Genomic DNA, 24,832 nt, shown 5'->3' with positions numbered 1-24,832 from the left:
GTTTGACAATGAATTCTTCATGCAAACGACTGGAACGTCTATGCGGGCGACGTTCCTTCCTCTCTCTTCCTAACATTTACATGTGTTGGTGGGAGAGGGGGACACTCTTCGCCCCCAAAGATTCATTTGCCACTAGCATCCAATGGTATGGCCGCTACATCGACGACCTCATATTTATATGGGGGTCAGATGTAGCGGCCATACCGGATTTCACCTGTTATCTGAATGATAACGACCTTTATCTTCGGTTTACAGTAACTTATGATTTACATGTTATGCCCTTTTTGGATTTGAGACTTGTGGGAGACGTTGCTTCGGGGAAAGTAATTAATACTACCACTTATCGCAAAGATACCACTGTTAACTCCATGCAACGTCCTCCCCCCATGTGGTCAAAAATCTAATGACTAATGGTACTGAGTTTGTTTCAACAGCTAATGGTGAGAAGTTTAAAATTAAACTATTTAACTTTAATACTACCTATGTGGTATACCTGGTTATGTGCTGGGAGTGTAAAATCCAATATGTGGGATGCACCTATCCATGGTCAGCAAGAACTGTGCTGACTATCATCATGGCAGCTTTCAAAGTCTATCCTTGCAGGGGATAGAGAGCGAAAATGCCCCTATTGGGGGGGAGATCATAGACAAAAATTATCAGACCGGGAGGTCTTTTTGATTATGCGGCTCTGTACTCGACACCCTATGGGGATGAAAAGGAGACAGGACGTTATTTTGCACTATTAGATGCATATATATGTCTAATAGAATTATCTTGTTTCCTGCGCTCTCCTACATTTTTCCCCTTTTTGGTATGTACATATGTCTAAATAACTGCACTACAGTCGATAACAAGATCAGTAATTTTTAATAAATGGAAAAATTTAATAACATATATTAATTTGAGGAATAGTTTCTGTTCTTTTCGTTCAGTCTGTTGTAGTGTGGGGTTTTCCCCTTCTGTATACATCTGTGCTGCTTTATGTTAGTAAGCTACATATATGTTTATTAATTGCTTCTACATATACCGCAAAACATTTGTTTCCAGTTATACTCCTTTAACATGGTTGCTTTATGTCAGAAACCATATTTTTAGAGTTATGATAGTTTTTTTTAATTAATTGGTTTCAACATATCAGGATGTACCATTGTTGCAACATATGTGTAATGCATCTGTTGATAGACATTTGTTTTTATTTTTAAAGCTATTTCATATGTATGGTTTTATACTAGCATTGTTGTCTATTTGTTAGTCTTGGCAGGTGGCTGGAGATTCAATCTTTCTGGGACAGGTGCTTTCGCCTGATGTGGGTGGAGTTTCTCCCCTATATAGTCCGGATGGATCATTTGTATATGTAGTATGATAAGGTGGACACGTCCACTGAAACGAGTCACTCCATTGTCTGTTCCCCTTGTTACTGATGTTCATATGAAGTCTGAATAAAGAAATATGTTTTTCGTGCATACCTCCAGTGGAGTACCCCTTTAACCATACTCTGCAGCTGAAGGCTTCTTTGCCTACTTTGCATCTCTAACTGCTACTGCCATCTTCCAGCAGTCAGGTGGACTGTACTTTCCCACAGGCATCATTCACTTCGAGCTCATCTCTCACAGTCTGCCAGTGCTCTTCAGGGCTGCAAGGCCTCCTGTCTCTCATGTATTCTCTGTGTATACACTTGCCAAAGTCACCCCCCTCTCACCCCCACCTGCAAGTGTTGTGGAGCAACACTCGACATGCCATAATGTCCACCACCATGTCGAAATCCGGGACCAGTGATGGCCCTTCTGACTGACACCCCTTCTGACTGACACCCCCCACCTCTTGCTGATTGACACCCAGGGAAAGCCATTCCTGCTGTCCTCAACTAAAACCGAAATGGTGACACCATTGAAACAACAGGTACTCTGGTCCTACTTTATGCACGAGGGAATACCCAAACTCGCTTGGTAAATTGGCATAAATTATTATAATACAGGTTAAACACATTACAGTATGTCACAAAAGGTACAGCATGTGTGAACATTATTACACAACAATATAACTTTGTTAGCATGAGTATGTATGTTAGCAGATCATACCTTTTACATATGGCTTTGATTCACATACAAAAGAATGGTATGCTCTATATATTTAGATAGAATTTTAATCCCATGCATATAGATTTTTTGTGGTTTTTCTTTCTTTTACTTTACACTTTTTCTTATCGTTTGCTTGCTTATTTTAATATATTCAACTGACTTGATTTTTCAGCAATTTGTGGTGGAGAGATCCACAAAGATTCTGGGCAGATCCAGTCCCCCAATTATCCAGATGACTACCGGCCATCAAAGGAATGTATATGGAAAATAACAGTAGCAGAAAATTACAATGTTGGATTAACCTTCCAGGCATTTGAGGTAATGTTATCTGACCTAAGCGGTGGTGAAGATAAATTATATTGCTTTTAGAAATCTTTAATCCAGTCTCGAGTGAGCAAATTGTCATTTACAGGCCAAGCTCTGGGCGAGACCTGTTTTGCTGCATACGTTTTCAAAAGGATTTAAATGGATTTGAATGTACAAATTCTATATTTTAATTAAAAGTATAAGGTCCTGACAGGAGGTTCCATTCACAAGTTCTTAATCTGCTTTTGCAGACTGAATTGCTGCCCCATAAGTTGTAGAATATATTTGTTATTGATTAATCCACCTTAAAGCCAATTTTAGCTTTTAGTAGAAAGAAGTCAGAGAAAAAGCATTATCGGCAATATCTTTTAAGTACTGCAAATCCAATATATATACATACATTGTTGTATTCTGTTTGGAAGGTTTGCCATTGACTCTGAGGGTAAAATTATATTGTTTTTCTGTTGGATTCATAATGGCCTGTCCCATTGGATTCCATACTTTTGGAAGTATTTCACCTATAAGCAGTTTGTGAAGTCTCTAAATGCGGAAACATTTATACTGGAATTAAACCTATTGTAACCAATTAGAAAGGGGTGAAGTTAAGTTGACGGTTGTCTGGGTGCCATTTTCCCTATGATATTAAAAGATATATTGCAGTGGTTTGAGGTGTATGCTTATCTGGCTGATATACTTCTCGGAATTAAAGCTACTTGTTATAAAGTCTCATATTTACTAACATTACTTCTTTTGATTTTTCAGATTGAGCGTCATGACACCTGTGCTTACGATTACTTGGAAGTGAGAGATGGGAACAGTGAAAGCAGTCCCCTCATTGGGCATTTCTGTGGCTACGATAAGCCAGATGATATCCGATCTACCTCTAATACCCTGTGGATGAAATTTGTTTCAGATGCAACTGTAAACAAAGCAGGGTTTGCTGCTAACTTCTTAAAGGGTAAAAAGATATTTAATTGAAAATTTGTTATTGGGTAGCATAGCAGTTATACCGTACAGACACTAAGGTTTTATGCCTGGGAACCTCATGCATTTAGCAAGGAAAGCAAACATATTGTCCTTGCACTCTAGTGCTAATATGTCATGAATGGCCTGCAGACTTTGCTTGTAAAACAGTTACTTGGCAATTTTTTCACTTAGCAAATACTGCATACACTATGTAAAACTAGGGTCTTAAAACAGGTCTAACCATCAGCTCTTAAAAGGAGCTTTACAGCAGCATAACATCACTCATAAATACCTTTCATTCAAAAAAATATTTGTGTGTATATAACGGTTTTATATTAAAATATACATTATATTTATATAAATTATAATAAATTATATAAATTATAATATATACATTTCTGCTTTAATACTGTCAATATAGTTGTGTTAGCAGTTCTGCTGTTAGCCTAAATTGTGTGCAGTATAATGCTTTTCTATTTAGAACATAAATGCCACAGTTTCCTCCTTCTTACCAACCTTTGGATTTAGAGATTCTGATAATCTGTTTTAGCTTTTAACACCAGGTTTATGAGAATATGTAGACAATCTGTCGTAGATAATTTATCCTTTATATGACCCTGACTGGAATTTTATTCATCTTGTGTTCTATAAGTTATTTGTTTTGTATTTGTTATCTGTATTTGTTTGCTTAAAAAAAAAAAAAAAAATCAAATATAATTTTCATTCTGTGTAAAGAACTTTTGGTTAAATTATGGTAAACAGTTCTCCTAAATTATGGTTAACAGTTAGACAAAAAAAAATAGAACTTGGAACTTGAACATTATATCTTTAATCTGAGTATCCATTCCATGATGAATATTGTAATGGATCTTTTATCTTAGAACATTATTTTCTTTTGGCGTTTTTCAGGCCTCAAATCATAGTTTTTATCACTTTTCTTGACTCTTATAGGAACAGTAGAATGAAAAACCATCAGAGCATGATCTGCTTCATGACTGACCCCATTGGCTTTAATGAGATCTGTTGGGTTTCCATCATGGTGGCCAGCATTGTATCAGACAAAATGAATTCAGAGTGCTATGCCATTCTGTCTGGGATGTTTTATTGTATATGCAATGGAGGCTTCTAATAGACCCTCCAATGCAGTTGTGAACCAGTCCTTGCTCTCCAAGCCCACTTAACATTTAGCCTGACAAACGTGTTTCAATATCTCTTCTTTGCCAGTACTTACTGCTGTAATACCCTATGAACCGACTATGGGAATGGAAAGCAGCATTTTTAATAGGATTAAAAGTGATCTTTAAAGACCTAAATGTTCTATTTTTGAAACAGAGGAAGATGAATGTGCCAAACCAGACAATGGGGGCTGTGAACAACGGTGTGTGAACACGCTAGGAAGTTATAAGTGTTCTTGCGATCCTGGCTATGAACTTGGTCCAGACAAGAAAAGCTGTGAAGGTAATCCCAAGGGAAAATATTATTTTGTTTTGCATACCACAATATAAGTAGAATCTAGTTATTAAATCATTTACTGAATTTGCACTGTGGATTTTTATTTCATTTAAACATACAATAATACTGACATATGCCTATAGTTTAGTACAGAAAATGCGTACACATTTTGCTGGGTATAGAATGCATTATTTTTTTTTTTTTTATGTCTACAGTTTTGTTCAGTTGTAAGTTCCACGCAATTATAACTCTTAAAGGAAAACTGTCAGCCTGTTCACCCACATTAAACCCAATACACTGGGTCATAGTGTGGGTGAACAGGAGTCCAACGAGGAGTCACTTACTTAAAAATGTTCATTAGGTCCTGAGATATGTCCCCCAGAAGATCCTCTGCTAAATACAATGAATCTTGTGCAGGGGGCAGGGCTTCTCCGACTCATTTTACATATTCATTCTCTGTGACTCCACTTCACTAGGATGTGGAGTCACAGACAATGAATATGTAAATTAATTACCATATTTGATTATCTAGAATGACTTGGTTAATACGTATCTTTTATTTTAGATAATTTTGACAAGGTGTCTACATATTTGTCTTTACAGCTGCATGTGGAGGATTGTTAACCAAGCTCAATGGAACTATAACCACCCCAGCGTGGCCCAAAGAATATCCCCCTAATAAGAACTGTGTGTGGCAGGTTGTTGCTCCTTCTCAGTACAGAATATCTGTGAAGTTTGAATACTTTGAACTAGAGGGTAATGAAGTAAGTATTCCTCTTTCCATCCACTATTCGGTGGGATTATTCCATAGCTGGCGACATCAATTTTGTGGACACACAAAGAATTTGATTGAAATGTTATTGAGTGTTTTGTCCAACAATGTTGTCTATTTTCAGTACCTCATTATTCAGCCATTGACAAAAGATTGCAGCCATAGCCATGCGATTAATTTTGGCAGATGCCATAATTTTTTGGTGAATATTGTTGCTGTTGAGCTATGTTTCACGGAGATTTGCCCTAGAGAGGCAAGCGGTACTAGTGAAGCATGGTAGCTGCCCACTCCATCTACATTTATAGATATTATTTTCGAGTTTTCAGTCAAGCATAAAAGTAGCTTTACAATGTGACAATCACTTTTAAGATAATGTCAGTATTCAACAACCCAGCCCTGAAGGGCTTTCAGAGTAGTCATAGTTTTTTTTTTTTTTTCCAGGAATTGGGTCTCCAAGTAATCTGCGTGGTCTGCCAGTACTGACTGATATCTCTCCCTTTTTGCTTATAGGAAGTGAGCTATGTCAATTATTGCTTGTCCCATCCAGATGAATTGGTCCCAGCAGTTGGGAGCCCCATGATCAGACATCATTGGATAGGGGATGAGATGTCTAGGGGCAGAGTGCCACTTTAAGGCTATGTTTACTCACCATTTTTGAACCTCACTTTCAGACATTTTTATGTTCATTCACATTTTTTTTTGTTGCCCTCTTTTTTTTTTTTTTTTTTCCTGCCATTTACGGCTCAAGATAAGGCTCCAGAAACAGTGTAGTAATTGTTTTATTTGCCAAAAAATATAACACTGTTCAATGGTAGGATTGTTGATATTTATAGGGATCAGTGCATGACGAGTATGCACTTTTATAGTTTAGTAATACTACATAAGCACATATTTAACTACTCTTATCTGTGTATTTTTTTCCACCATCAGCAAAAGCACATTTGGGTTTTAAATATACGACCCCATTTATTATTAGACAGAAGTGGCGTTCACTGACTAGTGTTAATTTAAGAGAAACTCTTAACAAATCATTTTAATGGAAACCCCAGGAAGGTAGAAACTTTTAGCCAAGGTTTTATTTTTATTTTTTATGCTTGACTTCTTTATTTTATAGTATGTTAAACAGCTGTGATTTATGGACCTTGAATTAATAACACACACAGAGCCTCAAATGAACTTTCTTAAGCATAGCTGTGACTGGAGGCAAAGACACATAGCTGAAAACAATCGGTGCATTTTCTAAAGCAATACTTGGTTCATCGTAAGAAGCTTAGAAAATTCCAGCATAAAACAGTTTATCAAAGCCATTAGATTATGTAATGGCAGCATAATTCACACATTGACATATTGTACACTGTATAAAAATGCTTTAAAATATTAACCCTAAAATATGAACCCTCGGATTGCTTGGCTTAGTAATAAGGAAATATGTATGACTACTCTGTAGCTGGTTATACGTTCAATATAGCTTTCAGCTCAACACAAGTTCAGCTGACAGCTCCCTTCCTGGACATGGACATGCATACTTTTATTTTCCAAGCATGCATTTTTACTGCCGGTGTCTAAGCCACTATTGGACACCTTTGTCACTTCCAGACACCTTTGACAGCACTTATGTCTGAGGGCCGCACAGTTACACTAGGAATTTTTTATGGGCCAGAATACCCCTTTAAGTCTTTATTATGATCTGGTTCAATACTTTACCTTAAAGGAGATCTCTGGCAAAAATGAACACAGGATAGGGGATAAGCAGCTGATTGCGGGGGGGAGGGTCCGACCACTGGGCGCTCATTGAGGAGGGCATGCTGCAGCTGGCACGTGCTCCGTTCATTTTTATGGGAGCACAGAAAAGACCCGAACACAGCACTCGGGCATCATCTGCACTCCCATGAATGGAGAATGTGCCGTCTACCAGTAGTGCCCGTCACGTCTATTCCACTTGCCCTTCATAACACTTGTAAGTGCTTGTATAGATACAGGAGCACATAAGTGGTATAATGTGTTAACAAGCTTTGTGTTTTTTCCAGGTTTGCAAGTATGATTTTGTTGAGATTCGAAGTGGCCTATCCTCTGATTCAAAGTTACATGGGAAGTTCTGTGGGACTGAAGTGCCTGAGGTTATTACCTCCCAATACAACAATATGAGAATAGAATTTAGGTCTGATAATACAGTTTCAAAAAAGGGTTTCCGCGCACATTTCTTCTCAGGTAAGATGGCCTTAATGTTCCGAAATGTTCCATTATAAATATATCTTGTGTGTCTAACTAGTGATTGGAACACTTCTTTGTTTTGGATAAATGCGGGGAAAATGTAAACTGGAATCTAATGGGCTGCTATAGGCAACACCTCTACATATCTGCTGAGCGGAACACTGGCCCTGCAGTGCCTGGTGTTAAGTAAATGTTATGCCATGCATAGAAAAACACATCTGGGCTTCAGACAACCAATGCACCTTAAAGAATTACAGCTCTCCTTTTAACTTGTTTTCTTTTGTCCTTAATGTCTCTGGCCTTGGCTCCTAGGTATAGGACTAGGTTCTGTTAGTTCACATGTAATGAATCAGTCTGTGTAGGGGAAGTGGTGTTATTACATATTCACTTCCAACACTTATACAATTAACATTCCTGAGTTTCCTCTTTGGCAAAGTAAGGTAAAGTCTTAATCGTGTTTACAGTCAATATACTATGCATTCGGAAAAGTTTTCAGACCCTTTCTCTTTTTTTTTCATATGTTGCAGCCTTAAAAAAAATTAAAAAAAAAAAGTTTTTTAGGTTAACTTAAAGGGGTAATCTACTGCCCCAGCATTTTGAACATTTTGTTTTCCAAACGCTGGGTGCGGGGTCGTGACGTCATGGGCACACCCCCTTGTGACATCACACCACACACCCTCAATGCAAGTTTATGGCGGGGCATGGCAGCCGTCATGCTCCCTCCCATAGACTTGCATTGTGGGGGCGCGGTGAGATGTTACAATGGGTGTGGCCATGACGTCATGACCCCCCCTGCGCAGCCCGCACCCAAAGTTCAGAACAAAATGTTCAGAACGCTGAGGTAGTGGAGTACCCTTTTAAATCTTGTCTGAATTCTAAATATTTAAAGGGGTACTCCGGTGGAAACTTTTTTTTTAAATCAACTGGTGCCAGAAAGTTAAACAGATTTGTAAATTACTTCTATTGAAAAACGTAATTCTTACAGTACTTATTAGCTGCTGAATACTACAGAGGAAATTATTTTCTTTTTGGAACACAGAGCTCTCTGCTGACATCACAAGCACAGTGCTCTCTGCTGACATCTCTGTCCATTTTAAGAACTGTCCAGAGTTTGAGAAAATCTCCATAGCAAACATATGCTGCTCTGGACAGCTCCTAAAATGGACAGAGATGTCAGCAGAGAGCACTGTGGTCATGATGTCAGCAGAGAGCACTGTGTTCCAAAAAGAAAATAATTTCCTCTGTAGTTTTCAGCAGCTAATAAGTACTGGAAGGATTAAGATTTTTCAATAGAAGTAATTTACAAATCTGTTTAACTTTCTGGCACCAGTTGATAAAAAATTTTTTTTTTTTAAGTTTTCCACCGGAGTACCCCATTAAATATGGTATTTGCATTCCCAATTTTCCTGCTTGGTATTGCAATCCATCAGCTGAAGGTATGCCTCCAATAGAAGCCACCAGTGGATGCCTTTGATGAATGCTCATATACCCATATACTTTAGCTTTAGTCGGCCTTAGCTGAGCTGTGGTAATACCCCAGCACAGTTTGTATGACATCACATTACCAGTCTCTGGTGAAAAGACTGCACTACCTATAAAGCCTAACAAAAATGTCAGCTTTAAAGTTTGCAGAATTGTGAATGCAGCTCTGGGCTGATCCAGGATTAATGATGTGTTTGTAGAATTACATGGCAATCTATACATAAATATGTTAAATGTCCTTTTTTTTCCCTATGTTTGTACATTTGTTCTTTTAGGTTAAATTATATTTATACATTTGTAGGTACAGTATATTATTTTTTTGTATTAAAATAATGGTAGCAAATAGGTACTAAGGGCTATTGTTATTCTGAAGTTTTCTTATTTTTCACTTGAAACTTCAACTTGGAGCTCCTGATAAAATATGTTAAGCAATTGCATAACTATTTCCTTAGTATAATATATTGTTAACAATAATTACTTTATATTCGGGAATTACCGTGTGACATATTTTTGAAGGAAGCTCGAAGATGGGTCTTTGCTTAAATAAAGTTGGTCACTGCGGTATCAGCAATTTTTGTGTAGAGGGGAACCATTCACTTTGTAAGTGCACATTCATTTCTGCCAATATGCCGATACATTTTTGTTCACAGACAAGAAAGCTGCCTGCAAAGAGAAAATTTTTATTTTTGAATCTTGCAAGGACATGATAAAAGGTGCCCTATCAGGTCGTGTACGTATATATGACAGAGTGGTGGCCTCTGACAGGCTCAGAGGTACGACCAACCTGATGTAAGCTAACCTGTTTTGGGAAAAGGATGTGCTTTTTCTTGGGGCTAAGGGCACAAGCATCCATTCAAAGTTGGGGAAACTGCTTTCTGCTCACTAAACAACAAATGATTTGGGGTTCATGGACTCCACCAAACATTTGTTTCAAAATCTTTAACTAACCATTTGGAAGTATTAAACCGCTATTCTTTAACCATAAACTCACAATGAATTATCCATTACCAATGCCATAAAGTATGATTTCTCTATACCTGGCCTAGAAGCATCCATAGGATTGTGTCATTCTTTTTAAATGTATTGTTTCACTGGAATCAAATTTATAATTTTAAAAGCCAATTTAACCAAGTTTTAATATCCATGAGAGGGCTGTGAGCATTCTTCAATTTCTGTGGATAGTAAGGCTATTTTTACGTGCACAATTCTCCAATTAGAGGCTTTTTACCACATCTTGTCACCAAACAAGGGAGCATGAAGGGAGTCCTTGACTTTTTTTGGTGTAAACACAAAGGGTTTATTGATCACTCATCTACTGGAAGCGTGGAAGTTACTGTGTGCACTGGTCACAGTGTTTGTAAAAACATTGTATATGTGTATTTGAGAGGTTATCATTAAAAGGACTGTAGTCTCAATTGCTTAAAGGAAAAGTCTTGTAGACATAAAGACTTTTTGTTGCCTGGTTTGTTTGATCCCTTATGGCTATTAAATGGACAAATATATATAATAAAATGAGTAATGCCTTTCACATTTTAAAACATGAAAAGGTTATCCAACTTTGTAAATCTAATACATGTTATCTTTGTCTAGTCCACAGTTGTAGCATGTCCACAGTTGTACTGTGTCTTACTATTCCTTGACTACTTGACAGATTTAGCCCTAACACCTGCAGAGTTCCTCTTACATGAGATGCCTACCCAACTAGTAATTCAATGGAGAAAGCTCTAGAAAAAAATGTGGGTTGTCTAAAGGGGCGACACGCCTTCTTTACCATAAGGACTGTAAATTTATGGAACGGTCTACCTCAGGAACTGGTCACAGCAGGAACAATTAACAGCTTTAAAACAGGGTTAGATACATTCCTGGAACAAAATAACATTAATGCTTGTGCAGAATTATAAAACTACATCCCTTCCCCTTATCCCCTTACACCTTTCCCTTCAATTCCCTGGTTGGACTTGATGGACGTATGTCTTTTTTCAACCATACTAACTATGTAACTATGTAATATGGATCATTAAAAATAGAAGAAACATACATATACACATACATACATACATACATACATACAGTACATGGAAGGAGTGTTGAAAAAAAATGACATTCCTGTAGAAAGTCTGTAGTCTGTCACATAGCACAACATTATTCAGTCTAAATCCAAACACATAAATAAGTCCCTGGCTTTCTCTATTTCAGCATTCTACTCCTTACTGTCACAGACAGGATATACACTGAATGATAAAACCACTGTATATAAAAGCAATTCACAATAGGTGATTGTCACATCATTTTTTTTTATTCCTTATTTATTTTAAAAACAATACATAAAATTTCAAATTGCATATATTCACCTGTCATAAACAATTAGAGAGAATCCATAAAATGGCAAAGTACGTATCTCCTTAATATACAACATTGCACAAAGAAGTATATACATAGCCTTGTAAAATAAGTCTTCATAGCAGCTAATATAGTATAGGTACAAAAATTATAAAAATATGATTTTCTTAACAAGCCAACATATCATTATACAGATAAATGAATTAATCTACCACTCCACCCCTCATCTTACTACTTCCTCCTCCCTGCACAGTAACCTCTGCACAGGTCACAGAGGACACCTAGAAGTGAATAGAGTCTGCTCCAGTTTATTGAGCCTATGTATACAAATCTGCTGTAAAGGATATGTATGAATGCTGTTAAATCTGCAGAGCAGAAGCTCAGGCAATATGGCTGTCCCTATAATGATTTGGCCGAAAAATGTAACATAGAAACATAGTTCATAAGGTTGAAAAAAGACCAGAGTCCATCAAGTTCAATCTGTAACCCTAATTAGTCAATACTGAGTTGCTGCAGAGGAATGCGACAAAACCCTCATACTAGAGGTAAAAATGTATTCCCGACTCCGAATATGGCATCAGAATGGATCCCTGGATCAACCTTCTGTCCATATAGATCTAGAATCCATAACCTGTAATGTTATTATTCTCCAAAAAAGCATCCAGACCCATTTTAAATTATTTTACAGAGTTCACCATGACCACCTCCTCTGGCAGAGCATTCCACAGTCTCGCTGCTCTTACAGTAAAGAACCCCCATAATATGTAATATGAAAGTTTATAATTGGGAAGTAGAAACAGACTAGGAAGAAAGAACATGTTAAAAATCAGCGAAAAAAAATCTAGGTTATACATTCCCTTTACATACTCTTTTCAACTGTTTGTTAGTTTTCTGTTTCTGGAACAGCAGGTTAAATGGAACCTGTCATCAATTGTCAGGATGTCCCCAGAGGATTATCCCAGCCTCGCTTGCCTAGGTTGACAGATCTCTGCCTGTTAAGGTATTAGGGGGCGGGGGGGGGGGGGGGGTTTGGCAGGGAAAAAATGACTGTGACCGCCCTGGTTGATGCGTGGGACAGGCAGCATGAAAGTGATGACATGTTTGCCTTAACATGACTGAGCTTACCTCAACCTGAAAGGCTGCCTAGTTAGGAAGCCTCTACCTATAATATTGCTACATAAAAAGACTACACAAGAAATGGCTGTAATCATTTGACAGAAGACTTTGAGATATATATTTGACCAGATTTTTTAGGTTGGAATGCGCTTTTATGATGTCTGTTATGAATATCACTATTCCTGTTATTTTTACTCTAACCTGTAGATAGAAGACTGGTTTTACAACATTTCATTCTAACCAGAGTTCCTAGCTGTCCCCCTCAGTAGCCCTGTTGGCTAATAAGCCCTTGAACGATGACATACTAGATGAAATTGTTGAGCTTTGCCTCGTGATTAGCTTTGTCCCTTTTAATTACTGTAGTGATATCTTATGCATCTGTGTGGTGCATTGCTGTAGCAGAGCATTAACTGCTGTAGGTTTTCCTATGTATGTCAAGAGCGACCTGCCAGTTTTGATATCAAGCGACAACAAGGTCTGTTTGATAATAACATCTGACATTCCTGCGCTAGCGGATGCCTCTCTCCTTTTTTATGCAGCAAAACTGTTGACCTTCTGCCAGTTACTCTTCATCTTTTCATCTCTACTTCAGTCTTAATGGTGGAAGTATCAATATTTAATACCTATTAATTTATGTCTCTGTATTAGCCGCTTCCTTGTTACATATTAATACATCTCTATAGCACTATGGATTGGTCTCATATGTACACGTTAATTTACCCAGATGGTTTATAACGTTTAATGGTATAGATTGGTTTAATCTATGTTTAAACAATAAGCAGCTTGTACCCTTGTATGTTTTGCCTTTGGACCTTCTGTCTTCAGTGATTTACTAAAACAAATAGCAGAGATGGTTATTGCACATCATAAATGTATTCACCAAATTTGGAGAAAATTTTAAATTTTATACCGAATTCAAACAATAAAATCTATACAAGGTTACAGGTTGACCTGGTAAACTCTATTGCATGAGATGCTTTGCTTGTATTAACAAGTATTTTTTCAAGATGTTTTTGCTGATTTTTGACACGGTGCAGAGCTGTGCTATAACTTCAGACTTATCTTACTTGCAGACAAAGATGAATGCTCTAAAGAGAATGGAGGCTGCCAACACGAATGCATCAATACCATTGGTAGTTATGTCTGTCAATGCCGGAATGGATTTGTACTACATGAAAATAAACATGACTGCAAGGAAGGTAAGAGCCGCTGAACATATGGGTGGAAATAAACACTGTTTTCTGATCATGAAGTGAGTTGCAGAATATAAAAGAATACCAAAGTACACCTGAAATTAAATTGCTACTTTGTCAGATAACCCCCACAATATTGTTCTGTTTTGCTAATAGCACCTAAAATACAATTCAGTGGACTAAATGTTTAGAAACACTTTCATGTGGCAGGTGTTTGTCCTGACTCCTCTTACCTTTAGGTGACTTGCAGCTGCCATGTATCTGCATATACACATAATGGCCATCAGACACTGGTGAGAGTAAGCTGTAGAAGGTTAAGGAACATTTCCTTCCCTAATGTCGGCCAGCTCAGAGATGCTGGAAATAGTAGACAACACATCTTAACCTGAATATATTGCATCAAAAGTAGATTTATGCCTACACCATCATCCCCTCTTTGTGATCTGGATGACAATGAGAAAGTCAAGCTATTTAACAATATTGGGAAAGCAATTAAGGCTTAAAGGAGTATTCCAGGATTAAAAAACTTATCCCCTATCCTAAAAATAGGGGATAAGTTTCAGATCGCGGGGGTCCGACCGTTGGGACCCCCCGTGATCTTTCGTTCGGGCCCTCGCAGTCCGTGGGAAGGGGGTGTGTCGACCACTGCACAAAGCGGAGGCTGACACGTCCCCTCAACACAACTCTATAAGAGAGCCGGAGCCCTGCCTTATGGAATCTCCAGATCTGCCATAGTGCTGTATTGAGGGGGCGTGTCGGCCACCGCTTCGGTGGTCGACACGTGCTATCTGGCCGGAGGGCCGGGTCCGCGTACAGGAGATCGCGGGGGGGTCTCAGTGGTCGGAACCCCCTCTATCTAAAACTTATCCCCTATCCTTAGGATAGGGGATAAGTTTATGAATCCTGGTCTATCCCTTTAAGGTCATGAATTTTACTATAGCAAAATGAAGACATTATGGCATGTTTGATTTAATGGAAATCTGTCAGCTGTATTTGCTGCTTAGCGCTTCAGACACCATTGGATAGCTGTCAGGATCTAAATCCTAACTGTACATTTCCTGGAGATGATGGTGGTAGCCAAACTAATAAGCCAAGTGTCAAGGAGGAAGAGCCAAGCTGCTCAAGTGCCACAGCCTGGCAACAGTCCTCACTCACCATCACCTCCCAGACCCTTCTTGACTGGCCTACAGGGCTCTGTATGTTATTGAAGGAGGGACTGAAACCTAAGGACAGGCAAGGAGGTTTGCCAGGCTTCGGTACTTGAGCAGTTCAGCTCCACCTCTTCGACACTTGTATGAGATAAAGCTGCTTTTTTTTACAGTTTGCTTTTATACCTTTACAGCAACTCAATGGTGTCTGCAGCTCTTAGCAGCAAATAAAGCAAAAAAAAGTACTGAGAAAATGTGTTCTGTACTCAAACAGGTGTTTTATAAGAACTAAATTCCAAAGAATGAAAGTGATGGCATGTAAACATTACTATGAAAACCAACTCATGTATAACAAGTCATATATTTCCCTACACAGCTGAATGCGAGCACAGAATACATAGCCCTAACGGAGTAATAACAAGCCCCAACTGGCCAGACAAGTATCCCAGTCGGAAGGAATGTACTTGGGAAATAAGTGCCACTCCAGGCCATAGGGTTAAACTAGTAAGTACTTGTAGAAGTTGAAACATTTTCAAATAATTTGCTTTGTACTTAAATGTGAAAAAATATTGAACAATTAGGGACATAATCAAGGACTGGCAAATTGTAAGTTTTACAAGCCTGTGGGGGTGAAAGTGAGTAATGTGCACCACATTTTTAAATGTGGTGCACATTGCTTTTAAAATGGAGCGCAGTTAGTGACTAGTACCCAAGTCATTACAAAGCACACAGGACAGACTTAACACTTACAGGGCTCTAATGTGCAGCAACATGGAGCAGTCGAGTGAAGTGACCCAAATTAACCTATCTGTTCCATCCCACATGGTTGCAAGGCTTGAAATCTGTTTCATGCCACACACTAGCAGGCCGAGCATGCAAGGGAGCCTTCCACTAGCACAATTACCCCCTGAGAAAGAAAAAAGAAGCAAAATAATTTAAAACCTTGATTAAATCAATTATTTAATAATTATTAATAGTTCATATTTAAATGTCATTAATTATTAATAATTTTCATAAATATAAACATTTACAAGAGGTAGTTCTTCATCTAGTTTATGAACCTTCAAAGCAAAAAAAAAAAAAAAAAGTCACATAGCCTAAAATACTGGATACTAAAAAAAATACAGATTTTGCTGGGGTAGCCATGGAAAAATAAAAACACTCACCTACCTTGGTCCCCATGGCTCTTTCTGTGATGTCTTCTGGCCCCGCACCGCTCTCACTACTTTCTACTCCTTAGAAAGAGTATTCATAGTAGTGATGGCCGGTCCAGCTAATCATAGAGTATGGCGGGACATCACTGCAGTCAGTATTGGAAGTAGCGGGAGCTGCAAGGATCTAGAGGAGGACACAGAATGAGCCGTGGGAGTGTTTTTTTTTTTTTTTCATGCCACTCAAGCAAAATATTTTTCTTTTTTATTAGTATCCAGATAACCCCTTTTAATGTTTATTGATTTAAAAGCAAAAAAAAAAGTATCCCCACACTCTTATTACTTGAATGCATTTAACCCGATTTAACTGTCAGACCGGTTGAAGGTAAAGTATGATTCATCACACAAAATGTGTTTTTCAAGGAGACATGTGCTTTGTACCACACCATCTTTTATACTAGGCAACCCATTCTTAATGTGTCATCAAAATAAAAAAAAGGCAGTGCTCAGCAATGTTACATTCATAGTAGAGCTGAAATGTATCAGTGAATGAATAGATGCTAATTTCCACTATGTGAGTTTTTATCAACCACATTTATGCTATGAAATAGAAACGGGAAGCTTCCATAAATATATGGATGGGCTTTTATAAACTGTTGCTAAATTGCTTTCAAAAAAAGACATCTGCGGCATTTTGCTTGAACAGGCAGTAGCTGTACAGATTGTTCTTGAGGAAAATTAAGCTGATTTTCGTTTTATTTATCAGCGTCTGGGCCAAAATCTCAATTCCTTCTGTGTTAGTAACATAACATTTTGGACATCTAAATCTCTCAATTTAAAAAAATACTTTACAATACAAGTTTAGTAACTGGCTAATTGTTAAAAAAAAATCACAAATAGGCCTTTTACCTTTAGGATCTATGATTTTTGTAGCAAATGAAAGGTCATTTAGCCCAATTGACCTGTATATTTTAGGCAAACATGTCATGTGGAGAATGGCGTGCCTACAAGGGTTTCACATCTTGTGAGTTGATCCCACTTTCACTGGCCACTTCTCTGTTAAAATCAGTAGGAGCTACAGATGCCTAAAATCAATATTACCATTTTACAACAATCCTTGGAGCTTTTTCTATACAGGGAAATGCAAACATTGGAGTATTATATCTGCTGTAGAGTAGGGAAAAATGGCAAACAACTGGTTTGTTGCCGTAACCCTGCGGCAGAACCCTGAATTAATGGCAAACCTAGCTTAACATACACTTAGGCTGAAATAATAGATCTCCTTTCTAAAGATTCCATATCAACAAACAGTAGTTTAACTCCTTAAGGACACAGCCCATTTTATTTTTGCTTTTTTTTTTTTTCCTCCTCTCCTTCTAAAAATCATAACTCTTTCATATTCCATCCACAGACCCATATGAGGGCTTGTTTTTTGCGTGACAAATTATACGGACCAATTGTACTTTGTAATGACATCACTCAGTTTACCATAAAATGTACAGCAAATTCGAAAAACTATTTGTGTGAGAAAACTGAAATTTTGCATATTTTGGAGGGGTTGGTTTTCACACTGCACACTTTATGGTAAACATTACATGTTTTATTTATTCTGTGGGTCAATTTGATTGCATTGAAAATTTTTTTTTTAAGTTCGGACATTTACACACGCGGCGATACCAAATATGTTTAAATTTTTTTTTGACGCTTTTTGGTGGTAAAATGGGAAAAAATTGCGATTTGCATTTTTATATGGGGAGGGGCGTTTTTTTTACACTTTTTATGTCCCCATAGGGGACTATTTTTAGCAATCATTTGATTGCTAATACTTTTTAGTGTTATGCATAGGTATAGCACTAATCAGCATGATCACTGATTAATGACAGGTCCCTGGCTGCGGATAGCTTCCGGGACCTGCGTACATGATGAGAGCAGTGTTCCGGTCCTCAGGTCTTGTACAGGACGTAAAGTCCCAGCAAATTAGGACGTACATTTACATCCTTTGTCCTTAAGGGATTAAAAGGGTATTTTATTTATAAAAATTATAAGCTGCTGGGTCAGGGGAAAAGCGCCATACTTACCTAGTTCCCACTATCTTTGGTCTTCTTCCTGCTTCCAAGCCAAGCTCTCTGAGCAGAACCTGCTTGCACAGTCAATCAATAGTTGAGACGGGACACCACTGTGATTGACTGAGCTGGAGATTTCTGCTTCGAGTAAGAAGAAAACAGAATATTGGGAGACCAGATGGAGCCAATTGGGAGCTGTGAGGGACCAGCAGGGGATCAGGGCTAGGTAAGTATGGATTTTTTTCCTGTTTTTCCCCCAGCAGCATATTATTATTGTGTTTTTTTTGTTTCTGTTTTTTAAGCAATGGAATACCCCTTTTAAGAGGTTAATATAATAGAAAAGCAGTGATAATTTCTTCCAAATACAGTGCCACACCTCCCCCCAGGTTGTTTATGGTTTTACAATTTGCCTCTATTCACTTCAATAGAACTGCCATACCACACATGCACCCTGAGGACGGGTGTGGTGCATTGTTAGCATTATAGCTAAGAGATGGCTGTCCAGGCATGCTGGGAGTTGTAGTTTTGATACAGCTGGAGACTGGATCTGGGGCGGTGGAAACACTGGCTAAGGTGGTAAGCCAAGGTGTAGCGTTAGTATTAGCTAAGAGATTCCTGCTATTTTGCATTAATAATAATTGAAAACAATATTTTTTCTTTAATATTAGGTCTTGCTTTTATTTTAAGAAGTTGGTAAAATATCCTGTCTTCACTTGTATCTTTATAATGTACATAGAAACTGAAAAAACATTACAACCATGATAATGGCATTGCTTACATTGCAAACATAATAGGCTTCATCATGTACAGTCTCAGAGCTGATTCATGTTAAAACTATTTAATCTTCATGCCATGCATGCCCTGCCTGAAGAAGGCATAGAGAGTTTCTATTGTAGCAAGGGTATTATCTATAGCTTCTCATAGGCCGTGCCCTGTTATATATCTATCCGTTTTCACCATAGACATTTGGAGAGTTTGAAATTGAGCAGCATCAAGAATGTGCGTACGACCATCTGGAGGTTTTTGATGGGGAAACTGAAAAGTCTTCTATCCTTGGACGGTTATGTGGCAATAAGATTCCAGAGCCTTTAGTGACCACAGGAAATAAGATGTTTCTCCATTTTGTGTCAGATGCATCCGTACAAAGGAAAGGTTTTCAAGCCACGCATTCTACAGGTCAGTAGGAAATTATGTTTGTGTTTATCAAGTTTAGGAAGTACAAAGGTATGCATAATAGATGAGCCAAGTGGGAAGCAAGTAGATGAACGCTTCCTTGGGGAAGTCGCAATAAAGTATGTGCTAAGGGTTACTTTTTTCTCCTGTTTATTCCTGAATTGACTATTTCACAAAAAAAATCCTAGAATTCACAGAATATATATATATATATATATAAAAAAATAAATAAATATATATATATATATATATATATATATATATATATATATTTAAATAAATAGAGATGTATGTTAAATAAATTGAACTATTGCACCCCCGCTCATTGTGGTCTCCATCACTGCATACTGTGGATAGTCTGAGGAACACAAAGAAATACTTGTTTTGTACTCAGAAGCCATTCAGGAACCCAATGTATTTCCATGGGACTATTCATGAGCATCAAGTGAAGCTTACAGGATGATGACAAAAACAGTCTATGGGAAATAAAACAAAAAAACTAAACTTTTACGTCTTAATGCCATGTTTCCTTAGGACACTGTACTGTAACATCTCCAATAACTGAAGATTAAGATAATCTAAGAAGGGGGCGTAATTTAAAATAAATATAATTATTTTTTTTTATTATTAAATACAACAAAAATCTGTACTACGTTAACAAAAAGTTAGTTGCGTTATAGTGACATCTAGTGGTAAAAATAAGAAACCTTTGCATAGCTTTCGATTCTTGTCACGTTTATGAAATTATAAATATAAAATCTAATGAGCTTGTTGTCAACATAGTTATTCATAAGTTTCAACAATTAAACTAGATCAAAATAATACAATTTTATCTATAAAAATGCAATTTTTTCTGATTCACTGATATTTTTTAAGTTGGCTTGAAAGGGATCCTCTCTGGTTCCCTACGGCCTCACACACTGGCCCCACGACCTGACAGGTCATGAGAACAGTGTTCCAATGCCATTTTCCATAGCTCTCTACAATGCCACAGAGAGCTAAAAAAATGTTTATTTATCGCTAACCATGACTGGTTATACAGTCACTTGGAGTGGTTACAGTCAGCCCAGAGAGTGTTGAGTGACAGCCTGAGTACAGGGGGACCAGCATCGTAGAGATCTGAGGGGAACTGCCTTTTAACGCTGTTCTCCAGACCTCACACACAATGGCCCTTGGACCTGAGGGGTTCCCTTTAATATATATAGGCATAGGTTTCATCTAAGCTAGTGCTGGTTGATGTGTATTTTGTGTTTTTATATACCCTGAATATATATTGATATACTTTACAGAGTGCGGCGGTAGACTGAAGCCAGAACAAAAACCAAGAGACTTGTTTTCGCATGCTCAGTTTGGCGACAACAATTACCCAGTCCAAGCAGATTGTGAGTGGTTGTTGGTGACAGAAAGGGGTCTTCGGGTTGAACTCGGCTTCCCAACATTTGAGGTGGAAGAAGAAGCAGACTGTGGCTATGACTATATGGAGCTCTTTGATGGTCATGATTCATCTGCAATGCGGCTAGGACGTTTCTGTGGATCGGGGGTGAGTCTAGTTACCTCTGTAACAATGTGTAACAGATTATTTCTTCTAAAGGCATACTTGCATATATTGAGGGCTACTAATATGCAAGAATCCCTAAAGCTGAGCTTTATATTAAATAATGTCATACTGATCTGCCCTGTTTGGTCTGAAATAATAGCTCATGTTTTAAAAATTTGTGTAATTTAGCTAAAATTTACCGCCTGTATTCATGAGTTAAAGGGGTACTCTGGTGAAAAACAAACAAATGTTTTCAAATCAACTGGTGCCAGAAAATTAAACAAATGTGTAAATTCTATTTAAAGGGGTACTCCGGTGGAAAAACTTTTTTTTAAATCAACTGGTTCCAAAAACAGATTTGTAAATGACTTTTATTTAAAAATCTTAATCTTTCCAGTACTTATCAGATGCTGTATGCTACAGAGGAAGTTCTTTTCTTTTCTCAATTTCTTTTCTGTCTGACCACAGTGCTCTCTGCTGACACCTCTGTCCATGTCAGGAACTGTCCAGAGCAGAAGCAAATTCCCATAGCAAACCTGTCCTGCTCTGGCCAGTTCCAGACACGGATAGAGGTGTCAGCAGAGAGCACTTTGGTCAGACTGGAAATAACTACCCAACTTCCTCTGAAGCATACAGCAGCAGATAAGTACTAGAAGGCTTAAGATTTTTAAATAGTAGTAATTTACAAATCTGTTTAACTTTCCAGCACCAGTAAATATTATTTATTTTTTTCCTCTGGAGTACCCCTTTAAGTAAGTTGAGTAAAACAAAGATCAATTTTTTTTTGTTTTTTTTTTCCTTTTAAGTTCCCCAAGACCCCAAGAAACTTTACAAAGCCCCCAGTTTGAATGGGCTGTGTATTTTTACAATACTTGTTTTTTTATATGGTCCACACAAATACACTGATTATAGGTCCTGAAGGGGGGATTATGTTAAATTAAAGTTTTTTTTTTTGACTACTAAAACATGGCTGTTTTCTTGTGAAAAAATAAAGTGTCCTCTCTCTTCTGATTTAAATGTAGTCAAAGTCCATCTATGAAGATATGTCTTGAGTGATAAATTGTAGGAATTTGTTTTATTATTTAAAGCATGTGCTTGTCTCCATGTCTTGAATTATTCCATCATATAAAATCCATCCAATTCATAAGCAGGGCTATTTTATGTTTGGAAGATTGCTTTGTGTCATGTAAAGATTCGAAACTGTAACCTCTTCTATAATATATTTCAGCCTCCGGAGGAAATTATATCCAGCGGAGATGCAATACTTATTCATTTTCATACAGATGATACAATCAGCAAGAAAGGATTTCATATACGATACAAAAGCGTGAAGTATCAAGATATCCTACACACCAAATAACACATGAAACCTCTTCCGCAGGCAATGGGGGATAAAAGACCGCACATGTGAACTTTAAAAAGGAAGTATTTTTTTTACTAACGTTATTAGTACAAATGTTTTATATCGTAATTAGAATTGGAAGCATCAACCTAAGGAACTGCACTGGCCAGTAATGGAAGATTGTAGCAAAAGACGTTGATAAAATGGTTGCAAGTGGACTACCATGGCAGACATTGAACACACATGCATGCTGCTGCTAGGGAAGCTTTGGGGGAATTCACAAAAAAATAACAACTAATAGGATAGTGTGCAATATATTGGTTTTTATGTTGTCTTTTTCAACAACATATGCATGATACACAGGGAAGTTGTCCTTCATTTGGTGGTTTCCAGATGTTGTATTCTGACATTCACAAAAATAAACAAATGTTAAATGAAATTTATATTCAGTAGAAACCATTCTTAGGCCCTTTTGTGAATTTCCCCTTAAGCGTTTTTTTTTCTTGGCTTGACATTTGTCAATGCTCCCTGCAAGATCACTCTGCAACGTTCATTGAAAGTCACCCCAAGGACAGCTCTATCTTCTGACTGTTGTCTAAGAAGAAATATAAGACAAGATGAAAAGTTCCTGCAGGCCACAGACTCATGTGTTCACAGAATTCTTCAGACTGGACTTTTGTGCTTGGCAAGCAGCTTATCGTAGAAACAGAATGGCATACAGAAGGCAAACTAAGAAGATCTTTAGGAGATGTTTGGAAACCCGCTCAGGACTCCTCCATTTATCCAGTTACACAAAGATGCTTAGGATCTGCAAACTTAAAGCCTCTTTGTCTGCACCCAGACTTCTGTTTTACATCCGACAAACAGCGACTTTTGTTCCTTTCGTTGTAACCATCATTTATACGAATGTAACATTCTCTTTCCTCCGCTACGTTCATAGTGTGAATGCTGTTCAGAAAAGGATGTTTTCAATGTACTGATCTATTATGCCATATGTTGTAATGCACTGTTACTTTGCAACAAACGTGATCAGGGACCTGTTAGTGGTTTTCACGTCTGTTCTACTTTTCAGACTCCTTGTATTATGAGGGGATTAAAAGAGAAAAAAAAAATATTTTGAACAGGAAATATAATCAGCTGAATTGCAAAACGTGAAATCCAGACTTCGGTTTCACCTTTCAGTATCTATCCTTATAATGGCTGCTATTTCTTTAGTGTGTGAATATTAAGGACAAACTGTGTTTCAGACATTAAATGCAGAGATTTCAGTAGCGGCTGTGGAAAAGGCCCGTCTTATGTGATTATATACTTCGCTTATACATAACATGTTATTGGATGAAATTTCCAATGGTGCTATATCAGTTAAGAAAACACACAAAACTTACTCTGATAAAAAAAAAAAAAAAAAAATGAGCCGACAAAAATGAGAAATATGATTACGAAATACGATTACGAAAGACTTCTGAAGTATATGGAGAACTCAATGCAATTTCAGCTCTGTGTCCTGTGGAACAACAATTGTTGCCTTAGAATTCTTGCACATGATCAAACTGATCTTCTTGTAGATACATCTGTACTTTGATATGTCTCTGGACAACTTTAACATTTTAACATATGTTACAGAGGATCATTGAAGACATTTTACACGTAGTTCTAGCATATTCTGTACATATAACGTGCTGCTTTCTGGGTAGGTGTACTGTGTGTTATTTTTGAATTGTTCTATTATGTGCTTTTAGACATTGTACAGACAAGATGTATCTGCTATTGTCAATTTGTATGAATGTACATGTTCCAGGTGTGTGAAATATCTTGTATGGTCGACCAGTTACTTGTTACTTTATGTGCCAAATTGTTTTATTTTTATTTTACATTTGACAGTAGCAACTTTTTATTTAAAGTTGTCGTATGCAGATAAGTATGGTTTATTTAAGATATTCAGGTTCCCATATGTTTTATTAAATAGAAATCTGGTTTTGATATTATTGGATGTAGGTTGCTAAATACATTGGCATCAAACATCTGTTAACTCACTGCGACATTCACTGGCTCTAATAAAACACATTTTATTCCTTTTAAAATACATTATCTCAAGAATTGCCAGTGCGTATATTTTAACTGCTCTGATCCATACAGATCTATTACTTCACGCTTGAACAATGTTAAGATTTTTATTTATTAGACATAGTGATGAGTTTAGAAAGATCGGTAAAATTGTGTCAGCGGTGTAACTTAAGGGGTTGTTGCAGTCCCTAAGCACAATAACGCACTCATGGTGAGTGCCACTTCTTATTCATCCTCTTTTCATGGATTTGCTGTTGAACTGTGAACCTATTGGCTATATGCAAGTTGAGCACCTCCATTGTTTATAAACAGTACTACACTTTTGAGCATGGAAGTTGTGGGTAGTGCCGACATTCTTTCTAATTACCTTTTATCAGCTGCTATCACAAAAAAGTTGACTCTTCCATGCCCAAGACCACCGAGGATATTAAAATTAAC

The 24,832-nt window shown here is 37.5% G+C and overlaps 1 protein-coding gene across 3 annotated transcripts in view; it reads left to right on the top strand.

The window, feature by feature from the left end:
• TLL1 (tolloid like 1) overlaps positions 1–24,385 on the top strand; it is a 148,215-nt gene extending 123,830 nt beyond the window's left edge. For all 3 annotated transcript variants that reach the window (XM_056561152.1, XM_056561143.1, XM_056561162.1), the window contains 10 exons: positions 2,251–2,396; positions 3,147–3,342; positions 4,683–4,808; positions 5,406–5,566; positions 7,602–7,782; positions 13,797–13,922; positions 15,441–15,568; positions 19,241–19,454; positions 20,741–20,991; positions 22,217–24,385. In XM_056561152.1, coding sequence (XP_056417127.1) covers positions 2,251–2,396; positions 3,147–3,342; positions 4,683–4,808; positions 5,406–5,566; positions 7,602–7,782; positions 13,797–13,922; positions 15,441–15,568; positions 19,241–19,454; positions 20,741–20,991; positions 22,217–22,348 — 1,661 coding nt within the window. In that variant the 3' untranslated portion in view covers positions 22,349–24,385. The remainder of the gene's footprint in view (positions 1–2,250; positions 2,397–3,146; positions 3,343–4,682; positions 4,809–5,405; positions 5,567–7,601; positions 7,783–13,796; positions 13,923–15,440; positions 15,569–19,240; positions 19,455–20,740; positions 20,992–22,216) is intronic.
• The last annotated feature ends 447 nt before the right edge of the window (positions 24,386–24,832 follow it).

The sequence above is a fragment of the Hyla sarda genome, chromosome 1 (genome assembly GCF_029499605.1).
Source record: "Hyla sarda isolate aHylSar1 chromosome 1, aHylSar1.hap1, whole genome shotgun sequence".
Taxonomy (NCBI): Eukaryota; Metazoa; Chordata; class Amphibia; order Anura; family Hylidae; genus Hyla; species Hyla sarda.
Note: the sequence above shows the minus strand (reverse complement) of the source record. Positions and strands in the feature narration are given on the sequence as shown.